The sequence below is a fragment of the Chiloscyllium plagiosum genome, chromosome 43, assembly GCF_004010195.1.
Source record: "Chiloscyllium plagiosum isolate BGI_BamShark_2017 chromosome 43, ASM401019v2, whole genome shotgun sequence".
Taxonomy (NCBI): Eukaryota; Metazoa; Chordata; class Chondrichthyes; order Orectolobiformes; family Hemiscylliidae; genus Chiloscyllium; species Chiloscyllium plagiosum.
In genome coordinates this window covers 12007208-12021923 of record NC_057752.1, presented here as the reverse complement: position 1 = coordinate 12021923, position 14716 = coordinate 12007208, and the positions used below count along the sequence as shown (strand labels likewise).

Sequence of the window (14716 nt, the reverse complement as noted above, 5' to 3'; positions counted from 1 at the left end):
ACTCAGGCACACTCACTCAGACACACGCACTCAGGCACACTCACTCAGGCACACGCACTCAGGCACACTCACTCAGGCACACTCACTCAGATACACTCACTCAGGCACACTCACTCAGACACACGCACTCAGGCACTCGCACTCAGGCACACTCACTCAGGCACACGCACTCAGGCACACTCATTCAGGCACACTCACTCAGATACACTCACTCAGGCACACTCACTCAGGCACACGCACTCAGGCACACGCACTCAGGCAACGCACTCAGGCACACGCACTCAGGCACACTCACTCAGACACACGCACTCAGGCACACTCACTCAGGCACACTCACTCAGGCACACGCACTCAGGCACTTGCACACAAATACACACACTCACTCAGACACACGCACTCAGGCACACTCACTCAGACACACGCACTCAGACACAGGCACTCAGACACACGCACTCAGGCACTTGCACACAAATACACACACGCACTCAGGCACACACACTCAGACACACTCACTCAGGCACACGCACTCAGGCACACGCACTCAGGCACTTGCACACAAATACACACACGCACTCAGGCACACTCACTCAGGCACACTCACTCAGACACACTCACTCAGACACACGCACTCAGACACACTCACTCAGGCACACGCACTCAGGCACACGCACTCAGGCACTTGTACACAAATACACACACGCACTCAGGCACACTCACTCAGGCACACTCACTCAGACACACTCACTCAGACACACGCACTCAGACACACGCACTCAGGCACAGGCACTCAGACACATGCACTCAGGCACACTCACTCAGGCATCCAAACCTCCAACTCACCCTCAATGCCATACCTCCGTATTTTTTGCAGTAGCCTACCATGGGGAACCTTATCAAACGCCTTACTAAAATCCATATACACCGCATCTACCGCTTTACCCTCGTCTACTTCCTTAGTCACCTTCTCAAAGAATTCAATAAGGTTTGTGAGGCACGACCTGCCCTTCACCATGCTGACTAACCTTCCTCACTGTCCACGATACTGCCTATTTTGGTGTCATCTGCAAACTTACTAATCATGCCTTGCATGTTCTCATCCAAATCGTTGATATAGATAACAAACAGCAATGGGCCCAGCACCAACCCCTGACGTACACTACTAGTCATAGGCCTCCAATCTGACAAGCATCCTTCCACTTATACACTCTGCTTCCTTCCCTCAAGCCAATTGTGTATTTAATTTGACAGCTCCCCCTGGATTCCATGCAATCTCACCTTTCAGAACAGCCGACCATGTGGAACTTTATCAAAGGCCTTACTGAAATCCATATAGAATATGTCTACTGCCCTGCCCTCATCAATCTTCCTGGTCACTTCATCAAAGAACTATAGCAAATTTGTAAGGTATGATTTCCTCACCCCTCAGCCTCCAATGCCCCAGGGAAAACAGCCTATTGAACGATGGTGTAAGAGAGAGGGATTCAAATTCCTGGGACATTGGAACAGATTCTGGGGGAGGTGGGACCAGTACAAACTGGATGGTCTGGTTCCAGTTTTGTCCAGGTGCTATGTCCTAGGAGAGTGTTTGCTAGTGATGTTGGGGAGGGTTTAAACTAATATGGCAGGGGGATGGGAACCAATGCAGGATGTTGGAGGGAAGTAAAGTAGGGACAGAAACAAAAGGACAGGAAGGGGAAAAGTGAAAGTGGAAGACAGAGAAACCAAAGAGAAAAACCACAAAAGGCACATTTCACAACGATTCTAAAAGGGCATTAAATGTCAAAACAAAAATGAGCCTGAATGCTGTGTATCTCAATGCAAGAAGCATTCCACAGAATCATACAATCCCAACAGCGTGGAAACAGGTCATTCGGCCCAACAACTGATTCTCCGAAGAATATCTCACCTAGCCTATCCCAAGAACCCTGCATTTCCCATGGCTAATCCACCTAACCTACACATCCCTGGGCACTATGGGCAATTTTGCACACCCAATCTACCGAACCAGCACGTCTTTGGACTGTTGGAGGAAACTGGAGCACCCAGAGGAAACACATGCAGACACAGGAAGAATGTGCAAACTCCACACAGACAGTCACCTGAGGCTGGAATTGAACATGGATCCCTGGCGTTGTGACACAGCAGTGCTAATTTGTAATAATGTGGATGAATTGACTGTGCAAACAGCTATTAACGGGTATGATGTAATTGGGATGACAGAGACCTGGTTCCAGGGTGACCAAGGATGGGAACTCAGCATCCAGGGTTATTCAATTTTCAGGAAAGCCAGACAGAAAGGGAAGGTAGGTGGGGTAGTGTTGCTGGTTAAGGAGGAAATTAGCCTGGACAATGTGGAATCAGTATGGGTGGAGCTGTGGAACACCAAAGGGAAAAAGACATTAGCAGGAGTTGCCTACATACCACCAAACAGTCGTTGTGATGTTGGGGACTGTATTAAACAGGAAATTAGAGATGCATGCAGTAAGGGTACAGCGGTCATTATGGGTGACTTCAATCTACATATTGATTAGATTAACCAAATTGGTAGTAATGTGATGGAGGAGGATTTCCTGGAATGTATGAGGGATGATTTTCTCAACCAATATGTTGAGGAACCAACTAGAGAGCAAGCCTTCCTAGACTGTTATTATGCAACGAGAGGATTAATTAGCAACATTGTGGTGCGAGATCCTTTGGGGAAGAGTGACCACAATATGGTAGAATTCTTTGTTAAGACGGAGAGTGACACAATTAAATCTGAAACTATGGTCCTGAACTTAGAGGAAGGTAACTTTGATGTTATGAGGCATGCATTGGCTAGAGTAGACTGGTGAAGGATACTTAAGGAGTTGATAGTGGAAAGGCAATGGCAAACATTTAAAAAAACATATGGATGAACTTAACAATTGTATATCCCTATCTGGGATAAGAGTAAGACAGAGAAGGTGGCACAACCATGGCTAACAAAGCAAATCAGGAACAGTATTAAAGCCAAAAAGGAGGCATATAAATTGGTCAGAAAAAGCAGCAAACTTGAGGACTGGGAGAAATTTAAAATTCAGCAGAGGAGGATAATTCAGAAAGGGAAAATAGAACATGAAAGTAAGCTTGTGCAAACCTTGAAAAAACTGACTGCAAAAGCTTTTATAGATATGTGAAGAGAAAAAGACTGGTGAAGACAAATGTAGGTCCCTTGCAGTTAGAATCAGGTGAATTCATAATGGACATCAGAGATGGCAGGCCAGTTGAACAAATACTTTGGATCTGCCTTCACTAAGGAGGACACAATAACCCTCAGGAAATGCGAGGGGGACAGAGGGTCAAGCATGAAGGGGGAAACTGAGGAAATCTTTATTAGTCAGGAAATGGTATTGGGGGAATTGATGGGAGTAAAGCCAAATAAGTCCCCAGGGCCTGATGCTATCCATCCCAGAGTATTTAAGGAAGTAGCCCTAGAAATAGCAGATACAGAAGTGATCATTTTCCAACATTCTATAGACTTTGGAAGAGTTCCAATGGACTGGAGGGTAACTAGTGTAACTCCAATCTTTTAAAAAAGGAGGGAGAGAGAAAATGGGGAATTATAGACCAATCAGCCTGACATTGCTGGTGGGGAAAATGCTGAAGTCAATCATTAAGGATGTAAAAATTGAGCATTTGGAAAGCGGTGACAGGATCAGTCCAAGTCAGCATGGATTCACTAAAGGGAAATCATACTTGACTAATCTTCTGGAATTTTTGAGGATGTGACCAGTAGAGTGTACAAGGGTGAATCAGTAGATGTTGTGTATCTGGACTTTCAAAAGGCTTTTGACAAGGTTCCACACAAGAGATTAGTAAGGAAAATAAAAGCTCATGGTGTTGGAGGTGTATTGACATGGATAGAGAAGTGGTTGGCAGACAGGAAGCAGAAAGTTGGAATAAACCAGTCCTTTTCAGAGTGGTAGGGAGTGATGAGTGGGGTGCCGCAGGGTTCTGTTCTTAGCTGTTCACAATACACATTAATGATTTGGGCGAAGGAACTGAATGCCATAGCTCCAGATTTGCAGATGATGCTAAGCTGGGTAGCAGTGTGTGCTGTGAAGAGAATGCTAAGAGGCTGCAGGGTGACTTGGACAGACTGGCTGAGTGGGCAAATACGTGACAAATGCAATATAATGTGGATAAATGTGAGGTTATCCATTTTGGTCACAAAAACAGGAAGGCAGATTATTATCTGAACGGTGACAGTTTAGGAAAAGGTGAGGTGCAACAAGACCTGGATGTCATGGTGGAACAGTCGCTGAAGGTTGGTGTGCAGGTGCAGCAGGCAGTGAGGAACGCTAACGGCATGCTCTCCTTCATGACAAGAGGATTAGGATACAGGAGTAAGGATGTCTTGTTGCATTTATACCTTGCCTGGGTGAGACCACACTGTGAGTACTGTGTGCAGTTTTGGTCTCCTAATCGGAGAAAGGACATTCTTGCTATTGAGGGAGTCCAGCGAAAGTTCACCAGACTGATTCCCAGGATGGCAGGACTGACATATGAGGAAGGACTGGGTCGAGTGGGCTTGTATTCGCTGGAATTTAGAAGAATGAGGAGGGAATCTCATAGAAACATAAAATCCTGATGGGACAGGACAGGCTAGATGCAGGATGAATGTTCCCGATGTTGGGGAAATCAAGAACAAGGGGTCACAGTGTAAGAAAAAGGGGTAAGCCATTCAGGACTGAGATGTGGAAGAATCTCTTCACTCAGAAAGTTGCAAACCTGTGGAATTCTCTCCCACAGGAAGTTGTTGGGGCCAGTTCATTAGATATATTCAAGAGGGAGCTGGACATGGCTAAAGGGATTAAGGGGTATGAGAAAAGGCAGGAGTGGGACACTGAGATTGCATGATCAGCCATGATCGTATTGAATGGTGATGCAGGCTCGAAGGGCCAAATGGCCTACTCCTGTACCTATTTCCTATTCAGCCTTCTCTTTATCCAATCCTGCACATCCCTTGATATTCAGGATGATGGTCCAAACCTTCTTTATTAGTATGTATTAGCCCCGTACTCTCCATATTTCCCTCTTGACTGCTTCCTATTGTTTGGACATAGATTTACCTCAAAGTATCTGCTCCCAGTCCACTCTAGCCAAGTTATATCTGATCTTATTAAAATCAGCCTTCTCCTAGTTGAGAACTTTGACTTCAGGTCCATCATTGACCTTTTCCAACAACAATGTTGAACCTAACTGAGTTACAATCATTGTCTACTCTCCCAATGATACTTCAACCACTTTCCCAGCTTTGTTGCCAAAAATTAAGTCCAGGACAGCCCCCTCTCTTGTGGGATGTTCTAAATACTGGCTTAAAAAGCTATCCTGAATGCATTTTAAAAATTCTGCTCCCTCTAAATCTTTCACAGCATTCATAGTTAATGTTGGGAAAGGTGGGTACTATGACTACCCTAATACTTTTACATTTCCCTGGAATTTGCCTATATATCTGTTCTTCTATATTTTTTGGACTGTTAGGGGTACTATAAAACACTTCCAGCAATGTGATTGTTCTCCTTTGGTTTTTAATCTCTCCTATATGGTTTCACTTGAGGAACTTTCCAAGATGTTATCCCTCCCTTACTGTTGTAATAGATTCCCTGGTCAAATTTGCAACACCTCCTCTTTTACCCCCTTCCCTGTCTCACCTGAAAGCCCTGTATCCTGGAATATTGAGCTCAGTGCCCTCTCTCAGCCATGTCTCTGTGACAGCAATGACATTGTACCCCCATGTTTTAAGTTGTGCCCTCAACTCATACACCATGTTTGCTCAACCCTTAGCATATCAGATCCATCTGAAGAGGATGGGAGTATAGGAGGTATAGTAAGTTTTCAGATGACATCAAAATTGGAAGTGTAGTGGTGTGGTGAAACGGTTAAAAATTATGTCCCAATACATGTGTGAATCTAACCGGAATGGAGGTGTTGCTTAGTGTGAATCTAAGGTCCTGGGGAGTGTTGCTGAACAAAGAGACCTTGGAGTGAAGGTTCATAGCCCCTTGAAAGTGGAGTCACAGGTAGATAGGATAGTGAAGGAGGCGTTTGGTATGCTTTCCTTTATTGGTCAGACTATTAAGTAGAGGAGTTGGGAAGTCATGTTATGGCTTACAGGATATTAGTTAGGCCACTGTTGGAGTATTGTGTGCAATTCTAGTCTCCTTCCTCTTGGAAGGATGTTGTTAAACTTGAAAGGGTTCAGAAAAGATTGACAAGGATGTTGCCAGGGTTGGAGGATTTGAGCTACAGGGAGAGGCTGAACAGGCTGGGGCTGTTTTCCCTGGAGTGTTGGAGGCTTATAGAGGTTTACAAAATTATGAGGGGCATGGATAGGGTAAACAGACAAAGTCTTTTCCCTGGGGTGGGGGAGTCCAGAACTAGAGGGCATAAGTTTAGGGTGAGAGAGGAAAGGGGCAACTTTTTCACACAGAGGGTGGTACGTGTATGGAATGAGCTGCCAGAGGAAGTGGTGGAGGCTGGTACACTTGCAACATTAAAAAGGCATTTGGATGGGTATATGAATAGGAAGGGTTTGGAGGGATATGGGCCGGGTGCTGGCTGGTGGGACTAGATAAGGTTGGGATATCTGGGTCAGCATGGACGGGTTGGACTGAAGGGTCTGTTTCCATGTTGTACATCTGTGACTCTATAGGAATTATATCAGACACGGAATGTTAACAGTATCTCTCTCACGCGACAGATGTTGCCTGACCTGCTGAGTTTCTCCAGTAATTTCTATTTGCTTCTGAAAGAGGAAACCGTCGGTTCTCCAACATACAATTAACCACCAGAGGGACCCAGCACAGACTTCGACGGAGCCGCTGATGAAATCACGCATTGCCCGCGAGGCAACGTCATGACGTTGAGACGGACCGTATCTGGGTTAAAGATGGCGGCGGGCTGGAGGACTTTGCGAGGAACTGGTTATCGGTTGTTGCTTGGGGCGGCGAGGAGGCAACTGTGTGTCCTGGATTTTCCCAAACGCTGTAAGATGTTTATTGGCCTTTCACGTGCGAGAAGCCCCGAACATGAGAAGGTTGACCACATCAGGGTGTTGCTGGGGGAGAGAGGTGTATAATGAGGGTCTCGGGCATGTGATAATGGGGGAAGTGGGGCTGTGGGGCAGGGTTGAAGGAATGGAACTAGCTTTGGTGGGGTTTGTCGTTAATGTTGAGACTGAGGGGAACAGCGGCGGTTGTTAAGCATCGTGGAATCACTGGGAGAGTAAGATTAGTGAGGGTGTGGTTAGTGGCAATCATCAGGTTATGAATAGGTAGAATTTTGAAAAAGAGACCACAGACCAGAGATGATTGAAATAGTCTAACAGTAATGCGTAGCCAATTGGTGCCAGTTTCTTTGGAGATACTACCAGAATGTTACTAGCTGCAAATGAATCTAGGCTGCAGGCAAAGTCTGAATGTGTTGCTGGAAAAGCGCAGGTCAGGCAGCATCCAAGGAGCAGGAGAATTGACATTTTGGGCATGAGCCCTTCTTCAGGAATGAGGAAAGTGTCCAGCAGGCTAAGATAAAAAGGTAGGGAGGAGAGACTTGGGTGTTGGAAATGTGATAGATTTCTAACGTCCCTTCACCCAAGTCCCTCCTCCCTACCTTTTTATCTTAGCCTGCTGGACACTTTCCTCATTCCTGAAGAAGGGCTCATGCCTGAAACGTCGATTCTCCTGCTCCTTGGATGCTGCTGGACCTGCTGCGCTTTTCCAGCAACACCTTTTCAACTCTGATCTCCAGCATCTGCAGTCCTCACTTTCTCCTTGCAGGCAAAGACTAACAAGTTCTTGGAGACAGCCTCTCAGCAATGCCTCTTTTACTTACACTCCTGCAAAAATTGAAATTGCTGGAAAAGCTCAGCAGATCTGACAGCATCTGTGAAGAAGAATTAGAGTTAATGTTTCAGGTCTGATCTGGTGACCCTTCCTCATAACTTCAGTTCCCAGTTCTGAGAAAGGGTCACCAGACCCAAAACATTTAACTTTGATTTCTCTGCACAGGTGCTGCTAGACCTGCTGAGCTTTTTCAGCACACTCCATTTTTGCTTCTGATTTTATTTACGCCCCAATCTGTTACCACTTCTGTTGCAGAACTACAGCTGCAACAGCAAACTGGCCTGTCAATGCAGCAAATCCCCCACCATAAATCATTTTAAACTTTTTTTTCAACATCTGTATCGCTATCTAAAGATACCCTCGCTTCTTCCTGTCTGCTGCAATGGCACCTGCCTCTCCCACTGGGACTGCCAGCTGAACAACTGTGGACTAATTCCTTGGTCCAGTAGGATGTGTTAATGCACTTCTGGAGGCAAATGGCTCTGGCAAGATTGCATGGGCATGTGACTGGGCGTCACTAGTGGAGTGGGGAGTCAGTTTTAATTCACCCTTGGAAGATTCTGCCCTTTGTGCAGGGCTGCAGATTGGCTCTGGCCTTCCACCTGGTTCCAGCTAAGAAGTGGCTGCTGCAGTAGTGCCAGACCTCAGTATTCTCACTAAAATTGTCTCCCTGATCAGCTGAGTTCCTGTTCTTTATGTACATCTTGCACTCTTTGAAATGTCACCATTGTAATGTTAGAAATGGGTATACAACAAGATCCCATAACAACAGCAAGCTCATTTTTTTGGGGGGGAAAATAGGAATAGAAAACACTTGTCGAACAGCATTTGTAGATAAATTAACAGTTGACATTAATTGAAGTTTGTTTTATTGATGCCAATTGAGCAATAATGAACAGGACATTGTTCCTTGCTCTCTAAGTAATGGCCATGGAAACTTCTCCATCCACCTGACAGGATTTTAATGGAAACAATCTCTCACTATCTATCCACAACAAGATCCCCTCGTTTTCCTCTTTGCTACCCTACCCCCTAGATTGAATTTCAATCGCCACACTGCTGCAGCTCTGAGAGAAATGCTGGACACATGTCGAGCCCATTCTCCTTTTCGTCCCTCCTCACCTGAAGCTTTGTATCTCTGTTTCACATCCACCAAGCTAAAATCCTTTGATTCTGACCTTTTTCTCCTTCCCTGAGCCTGTTCACAACTCCTCACTCTGTGACCCATCTTCTCAACACCCTAACAGTCTTCTTGCTCACCCCTATACACCTATCATTTCATTCCTCACCTTAGGCCACTTCTTCTGATTCCCACTCCCAGCGTAACCATCTGACTATCCCTCAACCTGCAGTCTCTATCTCACCCATCCCACACTGAGCCTCAAATGTTCATAATTGAAGCTGAGAAGACATTTGGTAACAAATCTGTGTGCTTAAAAGGAATTGCTTACCACTGGCTAACTGGGAATGTGTCTCAAGCAATGTACTTTGGGGAGCAGTGTGTAGCATTTCTTTTTTCATTTATAGACTTAAATTTCAAATTGGATGAGAAGACCGCTCACAGTTGCTTAGACCTTTTCAAAAAAGAGACTGGAGTTATCTACCGTATGATTGGCATTGACCCAAGTAAAGTGCCAAAAAACCCTGAGCGCTTCAGAGAGTGGGCTGTGGTCTTGGCTGATGTGACTCTTTCAACTGGGAGACATTACTGGGAAGTAACAGTGAAACGATCTCAAGAGTTCCGAATTGGGGTGGCAGAGGCAAACATGTCACGAGAAGAATGTATTGGTGCCAATGATTGCTCCTGGGTTTATGCCTATCTCCAGAGGAAGTGGTACTCCATGTCTTCCAGTGAGATGGTACCGGTTGACTTCTTTGGAAAGCCTGATCGAGTGGGCTTTCTTCTGGACTGTGACGACAAGGAGCTTAGTTTAATAGATGTTGAGAAAGCGGCGGTTGTTAGCACAATAACAGCTGATTTCAAGATGCCACTAGTTCCAGCCTTTGCGCTATGGGATGGAGAGCTCTTGACACATTCAGGCATGGCCATTCTGCAAGGCATCTGAATTCCCTCCTGCCTTCCAGTGAAGGTGCTTTCTATCTGGACTTCATTCTGTTCGCTGTGTAATTTTTCAGGAATTGGCTACAATAATTCATCTTTTTGAACAAGAGTTATCCTTTTGACCTCTTGATGTACTGTCTAAAAAACTGTGTCCATGTTTTATCCAGCTATGAGCAATATACAAATGCTGCTATTATTGAGATCCATGTAATTTCCTGAGGATACACATGTAACCTCTCTTTAGTGTGGAAGAGAATTTTACAAAGAAAAACAGACTTTGGTCCTTGTTAACAATGAGAGGACTTAAATCTCTATGGGCTGGTTCTGGTTCTGGCTTTGTGCAACTCTTTCCACATTGGATAATTGCATCACCAGCTCTTAAAATGCCAAGATGTAACTAAGGGGATGTGCTCAATTGAGGTGTAGAGGTCTGCATTTTAAAAAAAAAAAAAGTCAAGACTGAAGAAGTAAATGATCAACAGTGTTGCATGAAGTTATAATTAAGTATTCTATTCTATCTGTATTCTAAGAATTTAATAAAATGTGATTTTAAAAGCATTGACTGTCAGCTTTACTGTAGTAAGATACCCCAAGGCATGTTACAGGGCCATCATCAAACAACCGTACACTGACCTGGGGAATCTCAATCCTCCACCAACCAGCCCCCAAGCTCATAGTTCACCAACCCCTTACAACCCACTCTCCTTTCTGTTTGTAGACTTTGAGATAGGTCTGCCTGGGCAGTCTATTGTTTCTGCCTGTTCCTACCCCAAGGAACTTTATTTCTTCCTACCTTTGTCTAGTCCCTTCTGACACTCAGTTTCAAAATTTCCAATTTGCAGGCTCTAGCCATCTCCTCTTTACCATGGATTTACAAACCCTCGACATATCCATCCCCCATCAAAATGGTCTTAGAGCTGTCTGTTTCTTCCTGGAAAGAAGGCTTGAACTGTCCCCACCCTCCTCCGCCTCGTCACGTTTGTCCCCAGTTTGAACAACTTCTTTAATTCCTCTCACTTTCTTCAGGTTAAAGGGTTGGCCGTGGCTACTCGCATGTGCCCCAGTTATGCCTGTCTCTTTGTGGGATATGTGGAACATTCCTGTTCCAGTCCTACTCTGACCCCACCCACAGCTCTTTTCTCCAGTATGTTGATGACCTCAGCAGTGAGGATTCCCCCCTCATCTCAGAGTCATAGAGATGTACAGCATGGAAACAGACCCTTTGGTCCAACCCGTCCACACCGACCAGATATCCCAACACAATCTGTTCCACCAGCCAGCACCTGGCCCATATCCCTCCAAACCCCTCCTATTAATATACCTATCCAAATGCCTCTTAAATGTTGTAATTGTACCAGCCTCCACCACTTCCCCTGGCAGCTCATTCCATACATGTACCACCCTCTGTGTGGAAAAAGTTGCCCTGTAGGTCTCTTTTATATCTTTGAACTGGAAAAAATTATCAATTTTGCTTCCAGTTTCCACCCAGCTTTCATCTTAACCCGGTCCATCTCTGACTCCTCCCTTCCTCGACATCTGTTTCCATTTCTGGGAAATATGCTAGCCATTGATATCTATTACAAACTCGCTGATTCCCACAGTTACCTGGACTATACGTCCTCACACCCTGCTTCCTGTAAGAACTCCAGTCCATTCTCTGCTTGTCAATCTTTTATGATGATGCCAGGGGGTGTCGAAGTTTTACTGACCTGAAACAAGACTCCAACAAATGATATCTTTGTCTAAAGCCAGTCTTTTGTTTTTATTCTTGCATGCAAGGGTAGAGATTCTGTACATATATACGTAGCATCTCCAAGTTATTCAAAATAGTATTTTTATAACGTAATCATGGATAGTCTTTACGTGACTTCTTCATTTTAGTAGCAAACCGAGTTACGATAATGAGCCAAACTGGTAGGGAATGAATGAAAACTGCAGTTTTATAGCTCGTACTGTTCACAGCTAGTTCAGGTCACGGAGGCTGTCTGTTCTTTCCCAGGAATTCTGGCCAAAAGGCCAGTACTTGCTAAGATTCATGGATTATGACCAAAAAGTTGTTTGTTTTTGTACTGGTTACTGCTTTTAACTAAAACACCTATGTTGTTAATAATAATAAATGTTAATCCTTAAGCCACTTTATCCTTCATTTTACTAAATTTTAATCATTAAGCTTCATACTGGCTTCCTAAACAATTTATTCTTCCACAGGAAACCTCAGAAATGTCCACCTTTTACTTCAACTGAAGATTCCCTGCCACTGTTGTTGAAACGGTCCTTAGGAGTGTCCGACCCATTTCCTGCACTTCTGATTATCAGCTTTTCTCCTTTCCTTACTATTGTCTATGCCGTTGTCTGTCTAACATTCTTTGTCTCCCTCTGGGCTCGCATCTACACCTGTCTGCTTACTCCTTTTTCCCCCTCATCACCTGTCATCAGCATACATGCCATCTTTTCCTTGCTACTATCAGCCCTGAAGAAGGCTCACTGGACTCGGCGCTAACACTGTTTTCTTTCCACAGATGCAGCCAGACCTGCTGAGTTTCTCAAGATTTTTAAAATAGGATTTAAAATGGTTGAGGGAAAAATCATAACCAACTCACCAGGGATAACTTACTGTACCTCTTCACAGCATGGCACAGAATGGTTTTTACACTGTCTGAGAGGGAAGGTGTAGTATCTGTGAGGTAGCATCTCTGCCACTGCCGCACTTCCTCAATGCTGCTATAAGTACCAGACCAAATTAGGTGCTCAAATCTCTTGGGTGAGACCTTGAAATTACATCTGAACCCAAAGTGAGGTCCGAGGTGCACTCTTTGGTCTGTGCTGAGTTATCTGGAGTGAGGGAGGGAGAACGGCAATGCAACTAGCACACCCCAGCTCTGGGAGACTGTCAGCAGCAATCCAACCAGCACCTCATAGCTGTAGGATGCTGGAAGGTGTTGTGATTTTATAAATGAAAAGTATGCTGGTAATTGAACCCCACTGTACCACTAGTCATCACAAAATGTATAAAATCCCAATTAAACCACCAAGATGATCAATTTACTTGACTGACTGCTAATACTTCCTCTAATTTTCTTTTTAGTGCATGACAGTGACTTCCAAAACTGCAAGTCAATGCTTTGGCACACCAGTCAGTATGTGCAGAACTTCAGAATGGCTGTGCAGTTTTGTATTACTAATCTACTAGCTTACAATTTCAACTGTGCCTCTTCAAACTACAAAAACAAGCACACTCTCACTTCACTGGGTTTGCGATGCAGAGAGGTGCCAACAGCACAGGTTCATTTCCCACACCAGCTGAGGTTACCATCATCTCAGCCTCTCCCCTCACCTGAGGCAAAGTGACCCTCAGGTTAAACCAATACCGGTCATGTGTCTCTGCAGTGAGCGAGCAGCCCTATGGTCTGGTAGGAGTATGATGACTTTACCTTTCACAAATAAAACAGACGAGAGACACTGCTTTACATAAATATGGTTGGTAAAATATAAACCGGGAACAAAATGCTAAAGATCAAAAGTCCAGATTTCAAAGATAGGTTAAATTGTCTCAGTTCCTTTTGATTTCAGCAGTGATGACACCCTGATCAGATGGACCTAGGTCTTGGGTTGTTAGAACTGTTTTTGATCTTCCATGGTTTTTCCTGCCTTTTCGCTCACATTGGGAGAAATGGGGAGAGATACATTCTATTCGCAGGCGCTGGAGATCTCGGTGCATCGATCTGGTAAAAACAAAACTGCAGCTCAACCAAACACGGGGCTGTCATCAGGCAGCCTTCCCTTAACTCAAAAACTCCTGATTTGACACAATATATCAGTTTCATTGCTCCAAGAGCAACTTTGTCTTCCACAGCTAAAAATATGCACCATTTGGTTTTCCAAGTTGCAAACCTCTCTCGTATTTCAGGTGCACTGTGGTCTGACTTCCATTCTGGTTTACAATGCAAAAAGGAAATAAATGGTCTCTTGCAGAGCAGCAGTGCAACTTGCCCATCTCAGCTCCAGAAATGGGCGGCACGGTGGTTAGCACTGCTGCCTCACAGCGCCAGAGACCCGGGTTCAATTCCCGCCTCAGGCGACTGGCTGTGTGGAGTTTGCACGTTCTCCCCGTGTCTGCGTGGGTTTCCTCCGGGTGCTCCGGTTTCCTCCCACAGTCCAAAGATGTGCAGGGTCAGGTGAATTGGCCATGCTAAATTGTCCCGTAGTGTTAGATAAGGGGTAAATGTAGGGGTATGGGTGGGTTGCACTTCGGCGGGTCGGTGTGGACTTGTTGGGCCGAAGGGCCTGTTTCCACACTGTAATCTAATCTAATGTAATCGAAAACCGGCGTATCGCATCTCCAAGAAAATGGGAGCAGCAATGACACAAGCACACCCCAGCTCTAGAATACTGACACCAGCAGTGCATCCCAGCTCCTTAGGAATGGAGGCCAACAATGCAACCAGTGAATCCCTGCTCCAGGAAACATGGGGAGAGAGAAGGGACAGTAACCAGGAGGAGGGGATGGGGACCAGCATGTAGAAGGAGGCAGAGTAAAAGAGGGAAGGAATTTAGAATTAAGGAGAATCCAAAGGGTTTTTACAAATATATTAAGGACAAAAGGGTAACGAAGGAGAGAATAGGGCCCCTCAAAGATCAGCAAGGCGGCCTTTGTGTGGAGTCACAGAAAATGGGGGAGATACTAAATGAATATTTTGCATCAGTATTTACTGTGGAAAAGGATATGGAAGATATAGACTGTAGGGAAATAGATGGTGACATCTTGCAAAATGTCCAGATTACAGAGGAG

At 45.0% G+C, this 14716-nt stretch overlaps 1 protein-coding gene across 1 annotated transcript; it reads left to right on the top strand.

Annotated features, from left to right (window-relative positions):
• Positions 1 to 6727: 6727 nt before the first annotated feature.
• Positions 6728 to 11185, top strand: LOC122543426 (SPRY domain-containing protein 4-like). Its single transcript, XM_043682142.1, has 2 exons — positions 6728 to 7010; positions 9393 to 11185. Exons 1-2 carry the CDS (start codon positions 6881 to 6883, stop codon positions 9929 to 9931), a joined length of 669 nt encoding a protein of 222 aa, XP_043538077.1. The 5' UTR covers positions 6728 to 6880; the 3' UTR covers positions 9932 to 11185.
• Positions 11186 to 14716: the final 3531 nt, after the last annotated feature.